Here is a 20548-nt window from a genome sequence, read left to right on the forward strand (position 1 = left end):
GATGTTTAGAACTAAATGTGTTTAGTTAAATTAATGCTGGTATAGAAGACTTACAGGGATGGCCAGTCTGCCTGAGCTATCAGCAGAGTTGGATGCAAAGAGGACCAGTGCAGAACAAGCCCTGAGACTGACAAATCCAGCAGATGTGAGCGATTGGTGACACTGCTTGTACATCATGTGGCCACTGGTGAGGCTCAGGCTGCAGCTGATGAGGACTTTAGGACACAAACTGCAGGCTGGCAGTGACTGCAGGTCTGGATATCCCAGTCTGGATGTGACTGATGCCAACAACATCGAGATATGCCATCATACCATCATCTTTTTATTAAATACAATGAAATTCAAATTTAGGAAATTTTTCTTCAGAAAAACAGGCAAAAGCCATGTTCTTCCACTTCTTGAAAGCATGGCCATCTGCCTCTGGGATGGGTGAGCTCTGTTGCGGGGCTTAGATCACTGGTGATGGACACAACAGCATCACAGATAAATGGCACTGACAATCTGCAGACAAGATGTAATGTTTTTATTCTTGTTTGGGTGTATCTTTATTTTTTCTTTCAAATTTATTTGTACACAAGATTTGTGGGAGCCATTTTCTTCTACAACTGTTGCTGTAACAATTCACATATGTAAAGTCCCAAATCAGATTGACAGATCTGTTTGATTTAGTACCACTTTTGAAAAGCAACCAGAAGCACCAGGTGGTCCATTTCTTAAGTGAGACATGACTTCAAGGGTATTCAGCCAGTTCTGTCCTATTTTTTTGAGCATTCTGCCTGGTCACATTGAAATGAAAGTCACAGTACTCAGAGTGCTGGTTAAAATTACAAGATTTTACAAAATCTTGGGCATATTAGAAGATGTCACTCTGTTACATGCACTCTTGGGGGTCTAGTCTCTCCAGCATGAGAAAATGGGTTTGATAGCTCATTGGTGCCATGTACCTACTACACATTCTCTCAGCTGGATTTCTGAAGGAAAAGATAGATTATTTTATTGATAGGCTTTTAACACTGTTTGATAATTATCATTGGATTTGATACACTTGGATGTTGAAGAAAATGTCACTCCACATAAATTGTGTAATTTATAAATCCATAAAGGTCTGCATATTAAAAATAATTATACCAATATCTATGCTTAAGATATGGATTGAATACAAGAGGTTGCCAGGATTAGAAACTGTTTCCATTATCTGAACAGTAACCGGGCAAAATCGGATCTGAGTAGTCATTAAAAAATTTAGTGATATTTTTATCTATTTTCAAATACCACTCTAAACTTTATAGTGTTTAATCTAGCTTACTTGTTAAAGGAACATAAAAAGAGGCACTAGGAATGTAGATTTAGTGTAGCACAGCCATTAAGATGAAGAGTAATGGCCTTAGCTCTCAGATTCTCATCTATACTAATGTCACCAAAATCATATTACTGGGTTACCGGTGTTTCTCATTGGCTGTAGGGGCAGAAGGAATGGTTCTTTTTGCCCCACAGAAGCAGGTCTCCTGATCCACTGAATTCACACATGGGTGGCATTTTACGCTCATCCACTGATAATAAATCTTCCTTTTAACCCCTCCGAGGGTCTAAGCTAGCTCAGTCCTTCTCAGGCTCTGGAGAACTATATCAAAAGACAGGAGAAAGGATCCAAAAGAGGCTCTCCCCCTTAGCTGCAGTAAGATGTTTATTTCAGGTGGTGTCCATAGGGAAAGAGGGCGTGCACAGGGGAACAGGGTCTTTTCTCAGCTCTTGTCAGGGTGGGGCAAGTTGGAACACAGCCAATGGGGTCAGAAAGGGAAGGAAGGGTCAAACTACATGGTACAAGCTCTAGGGGTCCCTGAAGGGGGAGAAACCATTCCCACAGGGGAATGTAACAATCCACAGCAGCATGAATTGATGCAGTGCAAAGGTCTTTGTTGTCTGTGTAAGGGCTCGAGCTCCCAGGTGAGGTGTGTGCCCCATGTTGGTCAGTGTAGGGGTATCACTCTAAGGTCAGGGCCAGACTGATTGAGATAGACCTGTTAACTCTTCCAAAAGACATGATATGCCATCCTGGTTAAAAATGCCACATTTTTCAGAATAAAATGAATTTTGGGTGGTTATTATTTGCAACGCTATGCTTTCTGATGAAGCATAGTAAAAAAGACCTATTTTCCAGGTGCTGGGAAATCTGCTAGGCTAGTAGAAAAGAAACGGACTGGATTTGTTCCAGTGTTTGTTTGTTTATTTAAACTGCTGGTTTTCAATCTGCTAATTACCAGTGGCTGTTATCTTCTGAGGAAACAAGAACACAAGAGTACCAAAATTGTTTATGAAAAGCTCTTTTGTGGACCAGTGGTCTAAATTTTTTCAGTATAAAGGAAGCCTTGTCCAGTTTACAATAAAGGTCTCAGGACTGTATCTCCAGCTGAGATTTTAACACTCTGTGTAAGAATAAATTGGCTTAAACAGCCAAGGAAGATTTACAGCTGAGGGTTACTTTCTTTACTTGGCTGACGATCAAGAACAGCAAAAGACTTCCAGATAAAGCTAAGCTACAGTAAGACATTGGCTCTGTGAAGCATCTTTTCCCTATATATTTCCCAGAATTATCTGGGGAGGCATGTGGTTAAGTAGAGAATGTGAGAATAACAGATATTGTTATGATAGGGAGAACAACAATTTATCATTTGGTTCACCTTTCTTTGTCAGGGTGACTTTCCTTGGCCAAAGGCTCCTTAGTTCACTGACATTAGGAAAAGTCACAAAAAAACAATGGTTGAGATTGAGTGAATCATATAAACACATAGCTGTATGTAGCCATATATTGCAAATAGAATAGAATGTGTGTCCCCTAAACTTCAGTCACCTCATGAACAGGTAACAGCCATGTCTCATCTGGGGTTTCTCTCCATACCTGTTTCTCTTCAGTGATCGGGGATTTGTGAGTGTTCTTGGGGGTTCCTTGGCACTAGGCTAACAGAGCAGTGCAGGACAAATCATAAGTATGATTTCTTTGCTGCTAGAGACAAGTTCTTGGAACTCCAAGGAGGTGTTTGCAACTTGTATTTGTGTCTGCAAAGATTTTTCTTAAAAGAGGTAATAGTCTGTTCTCCTCTGCTAGCAATTTGTACCATCATTTGCATAAACCACAGTTTCAAGTTGAACCAATCAATAACAGAGGACACTTTTAAAAGATTAAAATGTGGGGATTGAGTTGCATATTTTTGGTTTTTAGCTTACTACTGGCTACTTGCATGGTCAAAATAAACCTGGATATGCAGCTCATACCATAAAACAGAGTTGTTGGTTTGTCCCTCCACAAAGTGCTGTCATTCATCTTTGTGCTGTAGTTCCAAGGAGTAACATACCAAATCTGGTCCACTTGGGAAGACAGATACCCAGGCAAGCCCGGGTTCTTGCCTAAGCTTGGTTTTCAAAGAGGTGAGATCTTCTGTTATCATTTACCTAGCCAAAAGATATAACATCTCTACATTCACATATACCACTTAGGAACAGTAATTTTACATTTCGTTTCCTCTTTGAAGCCTTTCAAATCAATATTTTTGTTCTGTTTCAGGCAAAATGGGAACGCATAAAAACTTTTTTTTTTCATATCCCTTTGTAGCCTGGGGCCCTTTGAGCCACAGTCAGTAGGCAAAAATTAATATATGACCGAAAGAGAATGCTCCTTCTGTGGTTTCTAATGATGGTTGAGGGGACAAATTGGCCAGGAAATAGTAGTTTCATAATTTGTGGTAAGTTATGGGGTGGTGGGTATCTACTGAGTCCAGTCTGGAATATTTTGTTCCAATACAGTGAAAACTGCAGCTTGTGCTCTTACCTCTAGCTGCCAAATCTAAAAACCTGTTCCCAACTGCTAGGCATCAAATTGAGCATGTGTGAGACACAGCTCTTGGGATTAATGTTAAATGAGTGAATCCTAGACTTTATCTATCATTTATTTGTCTCATGTGTGCACCATGGATATCACAGGCATTTTTATTTAATTATTTAAGAGTTGGCACGTGACTTGCATTAGCGCCTTCCTTTGGGTATCTTGCTGACAGAATAGTGCAAAGGAGCAATATCTAATCCTCATACAGCTAGAACTGTTAGTGAGGAGAAAGATCCTATTAAACTGGCCCTGTCATGTGAGCAGAAATTACACTTAATACTAAGTAATGGTTCTTAAGACAGAATATAGTTGTGCTTATACCAAATTGATTCAGATAGCCATAAAAGAGTTGTAAAGTTTCATCTTAATTTCAGAGTAAATCTCTGTGCATTCAGTCTGTGTCATTTTGATGGATACAGAACTGTGCACTGCTACAAGGCCAGGACATGTATTTATTTATTCAGGAAAATATATGTCACAAACACATTCATTGTAAAAGACTTAGTGTGCTCTAATGGTCTGATCCAGCACCACTGAAATCAATGAGGATCATTCTTTCCATGTTGGTAGTGCAGGAGTGTGCCAGCAGTACAGAAAGCATTCCTCTGGCCTAAAAAGCCTGGCACAAATGTTAAAATCATTAGGAAAATAAAAGGCTGGCAAGCAAACAACCCCATAGACATGGGGTAAATTTGGAGGCAGCTGAAAATACAGCTGTTTTCTAAAGTTTGTATGTGAAACATATGTTCTGTAAAAGATGGGGTATTCTAGCTGTATGTCTATGCTCATTTGTAGTATATAAAAAACCCAAATGAAGGAGTAGTAACAGAGGAGTTCATAAAAATGGACCTTAAAATCTGGAGAAAGAGCTGGTTAGTAGTTTACTTGGCTTTAAAATTCAACTTGCAAACTAAAGTTGATTTATTCAAAATTTCATTAATTTTACCAGATTTTGCTTTACTTCACTTTAAAGAGCACCTTTAAAAAAAAAGAAGCAGCAGAAACTTTATTTCCTTATTCAATTAATGGTCAGCCTGCAGTATAAATGCTTGTTTGGTGTCATTACTTTAATGAAGAACTGCAAACCACATATTTTGGTTGCAGCTAGTTTTACACGAGTACTTCAGTCCTGGGAATATTTAGGACTGTCCCATGAAGTGAACCAGCCCAAGGGACATGAACCATAACTCTATAACAGAACAAAATGTGCCTGTGTGCATGCACAACCGTGAGCCTCTAGCATTATTGTCCTTCACCAGCACAGTCAGGATATGATGTGTGACCAAGCCCTTCTGTCTTGGGAAGTCCCCATCTCTTTGCCAAGGAGGTTTCTGCCCCTGTTTAGCTGTGGACTGGTTGCCACAACCTTATCACAACTTGCCTACCCAGCTTTTGGGAGTATTTTCCCAGGGTTCCCACCAACCTCTGCTGAAGCTTCCATCAGCAGTGGCTTCCCAATCCCTCTTGAGAAGAAAGCCTTAAGCAGAAGGGTACCTGGGGGGAAGGAAAGTATTACAGAAAGTAAGAATCTTCTTCGTTGCAGACTTTTTGACTTGAGACATCCATCTTCATCTTCTCTCTGTGTTCATTTTACCCAGCAAGCATCCAGCAAAGACAAACAGTTGTTGGTGTCTGGGGCTGGCTTCCAGACAGGGACCCAGTGCATTTTACAGGTCCCCTTAAAGTCTGCCCTAGTCCCCTGATTGGTTCTTCACCCCAAAGTCCAACACTCAGTGGAAATCCAGGGCAGAAAGAGACTTGTCCAAAATAAAAGCCCTGTCCACAAATAAATAGAATCACCTTCACGTAAATCCAGATGTCATTCCTCTCCACATTGCTGTTATGCTTTCCCAGGCACAAATGGGAAAAAGTCTAATCTTCGTTCCTTTGTCCACCTTGATACCAATATTTTATCTATGGGAACATTGCCAGTCTTGTTTGTGCAAGTATCCAAGTAAAAGACCCAGGAATCCTCTTGTCCTTTTGCCAGTATTTGTCCTTGGTCAAACCCAAACATCTTTCTGAGCTTCAACAGGTCTTGAGCTTTTGGTGAGGTTTTGGTCTTGAGGCATGTGGTGAGACTTGTTGCAAAGAGATTTTTAATGATGCAAATTTTTTAACCATAAGATATAAGGAAGACCGAGAGAGCTATGAACTCAGTCTGGCCCTAGATGCTGTAAGAGACTTTCTATTGTCTACTTTCTATTGGATATGTGAGGGGAACTGGGAGTCAACAGAGTTGCTGCTGGCCAGTCCTGGGCTGCCCAGAGCCTCTGCAAGGGAAATCCCAGCACCTCTGCTGTTCGAAGGGGAATAGATGCTCCTCCTAAGAGTTTATTTCTTTTTCAATTTTATCTCACAGTTTTTTCTTTCAAAATCAGATTTTCAACTAAATCAGCCACATCAGGAAAAAGAATGCGAATGAATGAATGAATGATAAATAAATAAATACAAGCAAAACCAGCCTGGTTTTTGCAGCAATTTTGCAAAGGGCAGGGCAGAAGACAAGGACACTTCTTTCAAAAGGGGATCTTGGACTTATGCCATGACCATCCCCAGCCGTTCCTGCAAGAGGAAGTTTCCCTACTCTGCCCTGCCCTGCCTTCTCTGGGTTTCCCCACTTCTGCACCAACTTTGCCCGAGCCCATGGATCTATCTGTTTAAATGCAAAACGAAGAAAGGGTCGGGAGCGTGGAGCAGCCCCTCCACGCACCCACCTCCCCCCGAACCCAGGGGAGGTGGCAGAGCCGCTCACTGCCCTGCCTTGGAGGAACAGCGCTCTCCGCCAACTCCTAGCTGCACCCGCCCGCTGCCTCGGCCCGGTCCGACACCGAGCAGCGGCGCTCCGGGCCGGGGTTTTTCCCGAATCCTCATAAATAAAGCTGTACAGAAAGTTGCAACAGAAAAAGCAGCGGAACTGCCCCGCCGCGGTCCCGACCCGGGTGCCCCGCCGGCCGCAGCTTTCAGCGCAGCCCCGACCGCCCCGCGGGCCCCGCGGAGCCTCAGGCGGGGCCGCCCGGGACCCCCGCGGGCGCAGCGGCGGGGGCGGACAGCGCCTCCCGCTCCCGCTTCTTCTGCTTCATGCGGCGGTTCTGGAACCACACCTTCACCTGGGCGTCGCGGAGGCGCAGCGAGCGGGCCACCTCGAGGCGGCGGGCCCGCGACAGGTACCGGCTGAAGTGAAACTCCTTCTCCAGCTCCGTGAGCTGCCGGGTGCTGAAGCTGGTGCGTGCGGAGCAGGCGGGAGGCTCCCCCCCGCACGGCGCCGCACCGCCTGCAACGCCGAAAAACACCGCGCTTCAGCGGGGGCAAAGGCAGGGGGAGGAAGCGGGGCGGGGGTCGAGGCAGGAGAAGGGCAGAGGGGAGCCGGGATAGGAGCAGCCCCCGCCCGCTCCCCGCCGCCCCACTCACTTCTCCCAGGCGGGCTCCGCTTCGCTCGCATCCACTCGAAGGTGCGGGGCGCCGCCGGAGCCGCCGCGGGAGCTGGGGAGCCGGGGGCGGCCCCGGGGCAGGGCGAGAGGTGCCGCAGCCCCCCGCCGCCCGCGCCGAGGCAGGGGCAGGCAGGGTCCGGCGGCGGGCGGCCGCTCCCGGGAAGGATGGACCTGGCGTAGGCCGGCGGTCCGGCTCCCCGGGACGGCCGGTACCCGGGGCCCGGCGCCGCGGGGGCAGCGGCCGCGTACCCCAGCGCCGGCGGCCGGGGCGCGGCGCTGGCCGTGGTGCCCAACTCCAGGAAGGCGTCGTCCCCTCGCTGCGGGTACGGGGCCCGCGGGGCGCCACGGCACAGCCCCTGCGGAAAGGCGAGAGCGAAGTAACCCAGGTCCATGACCCACGGGGCAGCACCGCGCCCCGCCGGGGCAATATTGCCCTAATATAGGCCCGGGAGCGGGGCGGCACGGCCCGCCCCGCGGCCAATGGGAGCCCGGAGGGGCGAGCCCGAGCCGGGGGTCCCGGGCGCCGCCAGCTCCCCTGTCCACTCCCGGCTGCCCAGGGCCGGTGTGGGGCTGCAGGTGGGCAGTCCCGCCGCTCCGCACCGGGATTCCCCCGGGATAGGCCGTTCCCCTGCCCTTGATGGAGTCGCCGCACACTTGGGACGTTTGCCGGGAGTTTGGGAGGTGAGTGAGCCGGCGCTTTCCCGCTATCCGGGCTCCCGTCCAGGCACAGGTCTGCGCTCTCCCTTGCCCTGCAGCCGGCCGGGCTCCTGCAGGCTCCCACGGGAGCCCACGCGGGCACACCCAGGTCTCCACACCCGGCGGCTGGGGGCGGGGCCGGCTGCTTCTGCACCTCATGGCACATAATGGTCTCGTTCCATCAGATAAGTGCTCTGCAGCCTCTCAAAAATGAATCCCCTCACCCTTAACAGGCTCAGACAGTTAATGGACTTTTATTTTTCCCTTGGCGATTCGGTTTTGTTTACTGAGTGTTTGCAGCTGGCAGAGAGCACCAAGTTGCCCTACTCAGCCAAATCGTCCAACTCTCTCTTGGTTTTCAATCCCCCAGAGTGGCAGGAAACAGCCACAAGGTGAAGGAGGTGAAATCTGGACTCCCGAAGTGATCATCGTTCCCTAAATGTCTCCAAGTGACACTCGACCATCCAGTCTGAGCCATGCTGATGTTTGACTTGGATAACGATGGGCTTCATCCGATGCCTCAGCTGATAACCACGTGTGAGCGCAGTTCAGAGCAGCAGAAGGGTGTGCTGGGCAGAGTGCACCTGGCCTTTGGTGACTTGGGACTGGACATACAAAGAACACAAAGAAGGGCTACATCATGCTGCTTTGAATTAGACTTGCAACCTTCTAATTCTTAGTATGTGGATGTAGAGTCAGCTGGGAAATGCAAGGACTGTACTTTATTAGAAAATAGATTTTATTACTAAATAAAAGCATGAAATTCATATGCCCTCATTCATCATCCAGTGCCTCCCACTCAACAGCTCAAGGAGCTCTACAATCTCTTGGCCAAAGTGCCATTTGCTGTGGTCAGGAAGAGGCCACACATATTGCAAGGATCGAGCATGGTGCTGGCCTCATGAGGGCAACCAGAATCCCCAGAGAAAGAAACATTCCACTGGGTCTCCTGTGGGTTTCAGAGGGCTGGACTGGTGACAGGAAAAGGATATAATGGGGAGACATAATCAGACCATTTCACTGACTCAATATCAACCCTTTCCCATGGACATTTGTGCTCTGCAGCTCAGGTCCACCATTATACATGGCTGTTGAATCCAGGGCAGATCTGTTTGGTTTTTTTCCTGCAGGGGCCCTGAGCGGGCACATTGGTGGGACAGGCATACACAAGCCCACAAAAGTACGGGAGCGTTTCCCTGCACAGGGACTCTGATCAGTGACAGGGCCTCCCATCAGCCCCACTTTCTCCCCAGCTAATGTTGTCCATCTACTACAAAACAACTATTACAGAGCAAAGGCTTGCTGTACAGATGGTGTCTTAAGGGTGCTTGAACTTTGAGCCTACAGACAGAGCAGTCACTGAAATCTCAGAGCCCTGAAGCTCAGTGTTATCCTGGCACAGACTTGTTCACTCTGACGGGCTGTGCTTCCCTGACACACTAATAATGGAGTATGACCTAAATTACTATTTTCAGGGGATGTGAGTATAAATTAGAAGAACAGTTTAAGTCAAATACACCTTGTAAGAAAACATATATTTTGAGGAAGAGGTTAAATTCTGAACGATGCAAACTTTCTCAGCACTCCCATGGCAATCAGAGCAGTGTGGAAAATGTTTTCTTCTGAAAAATCAGAAGCCTGGGAACACCAGGTTTCCTCTTTAGCAGAGAATGGCTGTCCATGCAGGAGAGCATCTGTGCTCTTCAGTCTTCCCTGCTGTAAAAATTCCTGCCTGCAGTGAAGGAAAGAAAATTTGCTCTAGAGCAGGTCTGCAGCTTTACTTGAGTCTTGTGTTTGCAGAATACAGCTGGTTTAATTACACCTAATACTGTTTTAAATGCTAGAAAAGCTGTCTGTGTTCACACCACCATCCCATCTTTCCATTTACCCAGCTGGATGCTGTTACAAGTTTCCTGTTCATTACCTGTTTGTTTTGGCAGGACTGTTCAAGGGTGTCAGAAGCAGAGATCAGTGGCTTAATACAGGCAAAACAACTCTTGCTGATGCTCTGGCTTTTGAAGGAGGTTTTTTTTCTACATGCAGGAATTTCAGTGTTCAGACTGAAGTAGTTAAGTTCCAGTGATAGAGAATAGAGTGACTGCAGCTGGTTTTTTTACAAGGAGTCTGAAGGGAAAGATGAAGGACTCCTTGGAAGCCAAAAGAAGGAAGAAGAAAAGTAAAAGGAAAGAGAAGGTGAAGAACATGATTCTGTCAGAAACAATTTGAGAATGGCTGGGAGGTTTAGGGATGCCTGTGTGAGTAGTCAAGTGATGGCAAGACAGGGAAGCTGCTGGGGCAAAAACTTCTGTGAGAACAATGCACCAAATGAGTCCTTGTGTCACTATGTTTCTGGAAATGTGTGGACCTCTAAAAAGCCTGGGAAAGCCACTGTGGAACCAAGACAAGGTGCAGGAAAAAGCCCTGAGTCCTGTTGGTTGCAGACACCAGCAACTCACCTTGGTGAGGCTGCTTGAGCAGTGTGTGTGTCAAAGGCAATGGCAGCCCTGAGCCACGGAAACTGCTTTGAGACTGGGACATGTGGCCTTTGTCCCTAGAACAAGAGCCCACCCTCTCTTCTTGTCACAATAACACACAGGAGACCAAACAGGTCCCTCCCCAGCCCCCAGAGCTGGAAGGTGTGCTTCAAGCATTACCTTGCCCCTACCCCTCTGCTGCTACAACACTGGCAGCTGGGCAAAGCTGGCTCTCAGTGGTAAGTGGGGATGTACATCCATGGTGTGGAGACAGCTAGGGTGTGGGTGGGCATACGGAAGGGAGGTAAGTGAACACTGGTTGTTGAAGCAGTGGCCCTGTTAGCACAAACAAACCACCAAAGTCTCCTGGGAGAAAGGTTATTGCAGAAAGAGGGGAAATTCTTGGGAGTTTATTTTGTAAAATGTGAATAAAATATGAACAGAGGCTCCAGGGCAGAGATGGAGAGTAGTTTTGGCACTCCAGGGGAGCCATCCTCATCTCCTGGACTAGCACAGCCCTTTCAGGCAGTCACAGCAATCCTCAGGAGGGGTGTTTCCCTCTGTCATCAATATTTCCCTGCCACAAGTTCCCCTTTCCCAGATGACCCCTGGGCCAGGAATCGCTGTTCTCCTAGTATGTGGGATTAACAATAAAGATCCTCTGTATGGACACAGAGAAGAGGAAAGTCTGCCCCTTCTTCTGTAAAGATTTGCTCTGAAGAATGAGTCCATGTTGGCCTCTTGCTATGTAAAGCCATATTTCCTGTCCCATGGCTGTGAATGTGGTGGGACAGAAATATTACACATGTTGACAACCCAGAGGTGTCACGGTAAGCCATGCTGCTGTGTGCAAAACAGAGGTGTCAGTGGGTTTGCAGCCAAGATTTCTGTCTTGTCTACCCTTTCTTGCTCCCAAAGATCCTGAAATGTGGACCAGGTTTCTTGGAGGAAAGATTGAAGCTGTGTACGTCACTCAGCATGGGGTTCTCTACTGCTCCCAAAACTTCACCTGTTGCAAGAAAAACTGCACATCATCAAATGAAAAAAATGAACCCTACTGGCCAAAGTCTACATCCATGAGTATTTTTACCCAGGAGACATCCATCCTGTCTACTACAAATTCCTTGCTGTAGTCACTCTGCTTTGTGCTTATTGTCATTGCAGCTGAGCCTTTCTGTAATTCATGCCAGAAAGTTCGGAAAGCTTCAGGACCCTGGGCTCCAAAAGGAGAGACAAAGACTCACCTCTGCTCCTGAGCAGCATCTGCAGAGGCCTAGGAATGTGCATGCCCAGATACCTCACTCTGTCCTATTGTGTATCTCAGCCTATGTGACCAAAGGGGTTCCGTCCTGCCCTTTTAGTCCACGGCTCTCAGGCTCTGGGACTGCGTTCTTCTTCTGCTGGATGGGGTTTCTGCTCGGGTCCCAGCTGGCTCAGGTCCAAGCAGAAGTAGGAGGAACCATGTCGAGTAAAAAGTGCTCTTTGTGTGATTGATGACCCTTAATAGAGCCGGCCCTCTCACTCCCCTGGCAGCCCCACTCCCAGCCAGGACCACGGGGTACCCGCTGCTGCCTCTCGCATGGGAACAGAGAGACATTGCCTGTTCAGGGATTAACTTGCCATTCAGTCCCTGGAAAGTGGCTGCAGCCAACAGAGCTCTGGTCCAGCTTATCTGGCACCTTTTAAAGCAGAGGTATCTTGTTCATCAATGTATAACATCAGATGACACCCAGCCAAGCACCACGGCCCTGACTGCCCTGGCAGCACCAGCCCCTTGTGCTGCCCACCCAGCTCCAGCTTTTGTTCCCAGGCAGGCCTGCAGTGGAGTGCTGGACACGTGGGCCTGTCCCCCGTGCAGCACTGTGCCTTTGCCAGGCTGCTGTTGTGTGTGGTCGCTGGGCGTGCACAGCAGCCTGGTGTGTAGAAGGATGGCATCACAGCCTGCAGCTCCTTCCCTCTCTCCTCAGCTGACAGCTGTCAGCAAGGCACCCTCCCAGTGGTAGACCAGCAGCCCCATCCCCTTCACCCCGTTTTTTTCCTGTGGTCAAATAGTCCTTCCAGTGCCCAGATCTCCCTGTAGGCTGTTTCAAAGGGCTTCCCATGGGGCTGGAGGGTTGCATACACCCCAGTGGTTGCTCTTCAGACTTTTTGCCATGGAGCCCAAAAGACCCAGCTGGCTGTCAAGAAAATCAGGGGACTTCTAGTTGATTCTGGTGGGCTCCCTCTTTTAGCCAGCCCTTGCATGCCCTTGCCACCTGAACGTGCAGCCAGGTGCCTCCTCTTCATCTTTGGACAAGTTGCCTGCAGCCCCAGATGACCCTGGTGTGGTCTCATAGTGGAAGCCATGGGGGTGCTCCTGAGTCCCTCCTGTCCTGCCCAGGGACCAGGGCTGGGAGCTAGCAGTGTCTGCTCAGGAAGTACTTGCTAATGGAGCAGGAGGCATTTGGCTTTGTTTTTCCAGCCAGACAGAAGTGGCACCTACAAAACTGACATCCCCGGAAGCCTCTGGCTGTGCCTGTCTAGGTTCCCCTGCCCTGGTGCTGCTCACCAGGCCATACACAGTGGGACACTGATGGGTGCCCCTCCAAAAAGAAACAGGATGCAAAGGGGTAGCTCAGCCCTGCACTGACTCCATGGAGATAACACAAAGTCTCAGCTCCTTTTTGCACCGGGGAAACTGCTGGAACACCATTAAAAGGTGGATTACTCTAAAGGTCAAACCATAAAGTGGAGTCCCACACCCCACAGATCTGAACAAAAAAGCTTGCATGGCCCTGAAGCTCAGTGAAACCCTGACACTTCTCAACCAGCCCTGTCAGCAGCTCCCTATCCCAAACAATGCAACATCACTGCTGGCATTTAGAGACCCTGGCTCACTGGCCCTTTATGGGTCTGGAGGAGATGGAAGGAGCAGGGAAGGAGAGGAAAGGGTGCTATGCCTCTTATTTGTAAAGAAAGGCAAAGCTAAGATCAGCCCCAGGCCTGGCCTTGGCTGACTAGCTGTGTTTTAAATAGGTGACTGGAGTTCATCGCATCAGATGCTGTTGTAAAGGAGCTGAGTCCCTGTTGAGTGTGAAAGGGGGTTGTTTATAATTTATGGGTTTTAAATGATGGGCCAAGAAAAAGTCTGGCTTGTGCTGAAGTGTATCTCTCCTCTAGATTGCTGATGCTTGTACAAACGTTGTAAAAATGCCAGAGATCTCGCTAAAGTTACATTACTTCTAATAATTAGGTTATCACCATGCACTTCTATTGCATTACAAACAAGACACCTCTGCCAGAGCCGTGGAGAAGAAAGTGAATTTATTTACAAGAAGATTCTCCCTCACACATGCTCCTCCTCCTCCCCCACTGGAAACCATGTCTGCTGGCCCCTTCTGCAATATGAAAGTAATTCAGGGCAGTGGGCCTCAGTAACGCTGTGCTTGTGGTCAGGGTTCCTCTGAACTCCCTTCCTTCCCCAGATCTCTAAACAGCTTTTTCTTTCTTAGCAGATGTAATGAAGAACTAACAGTGTACGATGGAGCAGACACTGTTTGACTAACAGCCTACAGAGCACAAAGCAAAAGGGAAAAGAACACTGAGTGTCCTGCAGAAATGGTGGTGCCTTTGCTGTTTTGCAGATAGAAGCAGGTAATGCAAAATATATTGTGTTTCAAGAACACACAAAAAACCTACATGGACAGTTTTGTTTGTGAGCACATTGATTGCAGATAGTGTTGGAGAGACAAACATATGTGTATATTTATGGCACATTACAGAAGTGTAAATCACAAGTGGTGTCTAGCATTACTTTTTCTGTTGTTTGTATGTTTTGTTTACTCCTGGGTGGTGCTTCCAAGAAACAAATTGTGTGAAAGCTTGCATTGAATACAATTTTAGGGCTTAAAAGGGTTAAAATATGTCTCCAAACAAAGCAGTTTATTCTGTTCTGTTTTGTTTACAGATCTGTAACACATATCTCGAAATTTGCTTGGTTAAAAGTGAAATTTAACAAAAGACACACTTTTCACTGTAGCACAGCATTGTTGAAATCTCACAGAGGGGAAAACAAAACCCTAAGTAATATTTTGAATCATTAGTGCTCAGCTGAACATAAATAGCAAACGGCAAGGAGGAAAGCAGGGATGGGAAAGAAAAGAAAAATAAGTAAAAGAAAACTTGTCTGTATTGACCAGGATGGAAGGTGGTAAAATATTTCTCACAATAGGAATGCCAGGTCTGTCATTAGAGGATGGAGTAGGAGCTGCAATGTTTGTCAAACTGGAAAGTGATGCATCAGATGTTTTGGTGAGAAATACAGAAGTTTGGATTAATATTTAACTCGACACTTTTAGAAAGAGATAAGAATAGTCTTCTCAGAGCGATATGTACTGTCAGGAAGAGACTTTAATCACAGCGTTTACAAAAGAAGTATCTCTGTAAATCCAGCGAGGAGTTCGATACAGCCGTGTAACTAGAGAGGAGGAAACACAAGGGTTCAGAGCATCGTTCCCTTTCTTTTTCCTATTTTCAAATCTTCTCGTTACTTTATTTTTTTCTTCCCCGTGTTAACTGTCCTGTTTGTGGCGGGAGAGGTGGCGGTGCCCCTGTGCCGCGGTCAGGCGGGCGGGACTGTCCTTGCCGGGGAGCGCGGCGGCACCGCCCAGCCACTGCCCGCACCCCGTCTCAGCGTCTCCCTTCGGCTGTGTGTATCTGATTGTCAATTTTCTTTCAAAGTTTATATTTATGAAAAAAAAAAAAAAAAAAAGAAAAGAAAAAAAAAAAAAGAGGAAAAGCTCGGGCTTCCAAAGATGTCTAAAAATTGATTTATGGTTAGTATAAAGACAACAGTATAAAAATAACAAAGAAGGCGGCAGCTGCTGCGCGGATTGCTATGGAGACCCTAATGAAATTAGCACTATCAGAGGGTTTCTAATTTTTTTTTGCCTTCTAAGCTTCTAATTTCTTTTCTATTTTTGGATAGCCAGAGTGTACTTAAAAAAAAAAAAATAGCCCACCGAAATAATATGAGCGATAGATACCCAGCCAATAAATAAATGTTAACCTCACCGAGGTTTTTATATGCAGGATTTGATCTGAAACAAGATGGCCAAGAGCCCCTCTTTGTAGATCTCCTCCTCAAAGCGGCTAAGCTTCCAACTAAAGGTGGCTTCACCCGGCCGAGCCAGCTGCCAGCCAAGCCACCGAGGCGCTCGAGTGGGGCCAGCCGATTAGAAATAAATACTTTAAAAATACTTTCAATATTTTTTTAAAGTGTAACGGCTCTTTGTGTGATGCCACAGTTTGTTTTACTCTATTAATGATTTACGACTTGCTGTCTTAATTAATCCTTACATAAACTACAAACACCAGCCACTGTTACAACTGTTCAAGACTACTCTCTCAACTAGCTCAGACCGATTATACTAAATAGGTGAAATGTAAGTCACCACGGACCTGAATCCCTCTCCCGAAGTATTGGTGAAGAAACTCTACAAATACCCACATAAATACATTAAGACGAGGATAAATAATCAGTGATACAAAAAATGTCTCGCTTAAAATAATAAATACATATCATTTAGTCCAATGCGATCCTTACGTTACGGAAGAACTCATAAATTAACTTCTCTGAAATAAGCTTACGCGCGGGCGAGTTCCGACGGCTCACGACTGGTCTAAAAACACCTCAGCATGACGCGCTGCTAACACTACAGCATCTCTAAGACTTACCTTCAAGTACATCATTACCAGCTTATCAGTCCCTCGGTTGGCAGTATATTGCACTGTCATGCTTAAAACAGCTCTAAGAGAAAGGCTCCTGCTCACGGACCTACTCGGGGCTGCGGAAGAAAGAAGGGAGCTGCTAAGGGAGACAAATCCACTGATACTGTTGGCACTAGAGAGCACAGTAACACTGTCCCGTCAGAAAAGTGAGGTAATGGAGAGGGGAGCGGGGCCCGCTGGCCGCCGCCCCGCTACAGATGCGTGAGCTTGGGCGCCTCCTGCATCCGTCCCTGAGAGGTGTGGTGAGAGGAAAGGTCCGTGTAGGTAGGGTGGGGGTCGCAAGGTCCGTGGTGGTGGCCGCCGGGGATCTGGGCGGCGCAGCTGTAGTCCACGCTGGCGGAGGAGGGGTGCTGCAGGTGCCCCAGGTTGAACATGGGGCCTGAGGCCGGCATCGAGTCCACGAAGTTGCCCCCCACGTAGACGGGGCTGCCCTGCAGGCTGGGGTTGGCGAAGCCGCCGCCGCCGCTCTGCATGGGGTGGGGGTCGTACTCCGCGCCCGCGTAGCGCTTCTGCTGCGGCAGGCAGCTGCTCAGCGGCGCCGTGTAGGCGGCCAGCCCGTACATGCTCTGCTGGGACTTGGCGAAGGAGGTGGGCGAGGGCGCGTCGTAGCTGAGGCTGTTGACGCCGGGGAGCTGGCTGGAGTAGCCGACGTGGTTTGGGCCGCTTAGAGGGGGGCTGCGGTCCGGGGACTGTCCGACTGGGGAGTGCATGATGCCTTTGGCTTTTTGGTCCTTTTTGTACTTCATCCGGCGGTTCTGGAACCAGATCTTGATCTGCCGCTCGGTCAGGTTGAGTAGGTTGGCCATCTCCACGCGGCGCGGCCGGCACAGGTAGCGGTTGAAGTGGAACTCCTTCTCCAGCTCCACCAGCTGCGCGCTGGTGTAGGCTGTGCGCACCCTCTTGGAGGCCGGCCCGGGGGGGCTCTTGTCCTCGCAGCTCTCTCCTGCAGGGAAGAGGCGCAAAGAGACATTGGTTTCCCCCACGAAAGACAGCCCCCCTCTTCCTCCCGGGGTCCCTCGGAAACCCTCACGCTCTGTCGGTGCCCGGGGAAGGGGTGCAGAGGGCCCGGGGGTGGCCTCCCACTCCTCCCTGCCCGACATACACACCCTCCCCCCGCTGCCTCCCCCCAGAGACCACCAGCGGCCACCGGTCCAGGCGTCCCCGGGAGCCCGCCCCCAGCCTGTCCCACCTGCAGCGCCGGCAGGGCTGGGACTCCTCAGCGGGGTGGGCGGATAGGAGGGCGATGGCAGCTAGAGGAGTAGGAGATAAGGCGCGGAGCCAGGGGGCTAAGGCCGAGGGGTTCAGCCCGAGGGTTCAGCCCGAGGGGTTCAGCACGGCTCCCCGACAGAGGAGTGGGTCCGGGCGGGGGTGTTGGGCTACCTGGGGGGGCGCAGGTGCTTTTCTGCTTGGAGTTCTGCCGGGACTCCTTCATCCAAGGAAATATCTGCTTGCTGAGGGTGGCGCTGGCCGAGCCCGAGGAGTTGGGGCCCCCCTTGGCTTTTTTCGGAGGGGGCACACTGGGAGGGGGGTTGGGCGGGGAGGAGGGCGGCAGGGCCGGGGGCTGATGCTCGCCGATCCCGGGGGGCTGACTGCCCCCGGGGCCGCCCCCGCCCGGCCGCATGCAGCTCCCGCTCAGCTCGCTGCCCTTGTGGGCCGGAGCGCGGCCGGGCGCCGAGCCCTGGACGGAGCAGGCGGAGCCGGGGTACTCGCCGTCCAGGCCGGCCTGGCCGTAGGGCTGGTGGGCCGCGCCGTAGGGGTAGGCGTCGGCCTTGCTGTAGGTGTAGCCCCCGAAGAGCCCCGCGTTGTCGTAGTAGGCGGCTTTCTGCATCCTCTGCTCTGCGATCGCCGAGGCCCGCGGCCCCCGCTCAAATAACATTGACCGCCGCCCCGCGCCTCACGTCCTCGGCCCGGGCCACTCGCAGCCACCTGGGGAGGGGAACAGCAGGGACACAAAAGAGACTTTTAGAGGGAGAAACCGGCTGGCACGGGCCGGTCCCGGCACCCCCCGCACCCCGGCACTCTCGTCCTCGGCCTCCCATCCAGGGGAGGGCTGGGAGACATCAAGGAAGGAGAGCACCAGAGAAGGGGCACTGCAGGGAAAGAGCCACCGGAGAGCGATGGTGCAGGGGAGAACGGGAACACACTGGCGGAACTTCCTACAGGACACCTTTTGAAGCATTTTGGGGGATGTTTTATTTGCTTTGTGTTGCCTTTGGACTATTCCCGCTCGAATTCGGCTGGGTCGGACCCCGCGGCTGTAGGCGAGAGCTCTCAGTGACCAGCTGTGCTGGGTGGTGTCCCCAAAGACCCGCTGGCCCATTTCGGCCGAGAGCATCCGCGCCCCCCGCCCTGCACGCGTGCGCACGGCCCCGCACGGCTGACATGATGGATGGAGCCCGGGCTGCGGCCGGGCAGAGGCAGAAAAATCCCGTCCCCTTTGTAAACCCGCCCTTCTTCTTTCCCCGGATTCCTCCAGAGTTAAAGTATAACCGGCGCCATTCACTCCCTTTACTTTGCACTATAAAGGAAGTCGCAGGTCAGCTCCCCTATTTTAATTCTGTGATGAATTAAATTCCCTCACCCAACGTTTCTCGTCCCTTTTATTTGTACCCAGTAGAAAGAACCTGAGACATTTGAGATAATTTTTAGAGGGTTGTTTTCTTTTTTCTGCCTGCAAACTTATGGCTCTTCCCTCCCCGCCCCCGGCTCCCACATGAGGCTGCTCCCACCGAAAGCGCAGAGTCCCCTCAGGGCAGATGTTTTGAAGCAGGGTGCTGTTACCTTTCTCCTTGCTGCTCCCAAAACTTCTCTGCGCTTAGTACAAGATGGAAATTGTTCTGCAATTTTGGTGCGGCTTTTTAATATTCCCTGCTCTTAAATTTTCTTGTGGGACAGGGGTTTTCTCTAACACTTTTGGTAATTCTGTAAATTAGCACGTACTTCACCTGACAATGCAAGTCTGTAAATCAAGATATCCTAAGACTTCCTTGTATTTCTGCAGGATTTAAGCCTACTAACATACCAGAGAAAAGTAGCTAGAAATCCTTGAAAGGTGTCCGACAATTATAGTTCTCCTGCCTATACTTAAGCGATACCAGGAGAGTACTCGTCTTTCTCTCGCAAGTACCCTTGGTCCCGTCAAGCACCGTTAATCTATTCTCTAAAATTCACAGGGAAACACATCTCTGTAAATCAATATAATCTCAGCGAGCGATCCACGGCCGCTCTTGGCGGTTTATCCTGTATCACAGACCGCCGGGGTCCTTTTCTTTCCTAAACAAAAGCTTGAGATGATCAGTGGAGCTGACGGAAACGGGAACTGTTTGTCTCTCCTGGAAAATTTTAGTTTTAAGAGTCTGCAGAAATGGACAGTGGGGATACAGAGGAGTTTTAATACGATGTGATAATCTTGGTGAGTCTTGGAAGTATTTTTGTCCAAATAACCCTGTCGCTCTTTTCTCACTTCTATCATCTAGATTTTCGGGACTGGTCTGGACTGAGGACTTTTGTTAGCACAACACTGCCTTAAGCATAGGCTTTTATATGCCTTGTGAAATATAGTTCCCAAAAGAATACACAGAATCTTAAGAAAGAATATTGCTGTTAAGCTGTTAAAAGCCTTATTTCTTTTCTGAAATACCAACTGCTTGTGAACTCTGCTTGAACCTAAAAAGGAGGCTATGGGCCATAAATCACATGGACAATGCTCAACTGTTTGGTGGCTCATCTTTAGATCTTAAAAAGAGAGAGAGGGAGAGAAAGAGGGAGACCTATCCAGGGTTTGATTTTCCACGAGTGAAAGGCCCGGGGTGATGTTTTTATAGGTAACACCAAAGTGGGGGCTCAACACTTGGTGGTTTGACCTGAAACAGCCTCCAGGGGAAAAAAAAAAAAAAAGAAAAAAAAAGAAAAAGAAAAAGAAAAAAAAAGGAAAAAAAAAAGCGACATCCAAATGGTGAGGCCGAGCCGTGGGAGGTGGGCTCGGAGGCACCGAGGGTAGGAAACCGCAAAGTATCCATGTCTGTGTTTCAGATTTCCCTTCCTCCTCTCCAGAAAGGTTAACCTCATCTGAACTGTTAGGCGTTGCCCATGATAATAGGGCTTTTTGTCCTGCCGCTGGTCCCAACGCTTTTTGGGGATGCCGATCCTCTCACGGCTGTGCCCGGAGAGCGGCCGGGAGCCCCAGCATGTGCGCAGGACCCGGCTGGCCCGGGCTGGCACCGGCCCGGCGCTGCCAGTCGCTTTCCTCCTGACACTTTCATATTAAGCAGTTCTCTACTAAAACTTCCACTACACTTAAT

At 49.2% G+C, this 20548-nt stretch overlaps 2 protein-coding genes across 11 annotated transcripts in view; both read right to left on the reverse strand.

The window, feature by feature from the left end:
• Positions 1–1387: 1387 nt before the first annotated feature.
• Positions 1388–8361, reverse strand: HOXD1 (homeobox D1). The gene is made up of 2 exons (XM_063400472.1): positions 7289–8361; positions 1388–7151 (listed from the first exon to the last, which is right to left on the reverse strand). The coding sequence occupies exons 1-2, from the start codon at positions 7698–7700 to the stop codon at positions 6880–6882; spliced, it is 684 nt and encodes a 227-aa protein (XP_063256542.1). The 5' UTR covers positions 7701–8361; the 3' UTR covers positions 1388–6879.
• Positions 8362–15210: 6849 nt separating this feature from the next.
• HOXD3 (homeobox D3) overlaps positions 15211–20548 on the reverse strand; it is a 30097-nt gene continuing 24759 nt past the window's right edge. For all 10 annotated transcript variants that reach the window (XM_063400461.1, XM_063400453.1, XM_063400458.1 and 7 more), the window contains 2 exons: positions 17628–18173; positions 15211–17190 (listed from right to left, as the gene is read on the reverse strand). In XM_063400461.1, the coding sequence (XP_063256531.1) occupies positions 16439–17190; positions 17628–18123 (1248 nt within the window). In that variant the 5' untranslated portion in view covers positions 18124–18173 and the 3' untranslated portion in view covers positions 15211–16438. The remainder of the gene's footprint in view (positions 17191–17627; positions 18174–20548) is intronic.

This window comes from Prinia subflava, chromosome 6, assembly GCF_021018805.1.
Source record: "Prinia subflava isolate CZ2003 ecotype Zambia chromosome 6, Cam_Psub_1.2, whole genome shotgun sequence".
Classification (NCBI taxonomy): Eukaryota; Metazoa; Chordata; class Aves; order Passeriformes; family Cisticolidae; genus Prinia; species Prinia subflava.

Excerpts from the sequence above, each read along its gene's own strand:
- HOXD1 (XM_063400472.1), bottom strand. The coding sequence starts at position 7,700 with ATGGACCTGGGTTACTTCGCTCTCGCCTTTCCGCAGGGGCTGTGCCGT. Across the intron at positions 7,152-7,288 it reads GCGGAGCCCGCCTGGGAGAA|GCGGTGCGGCGCCGTGCGGG; the intron begins GTGAGTGGGGCG and ends TCGGCGTTGCAG.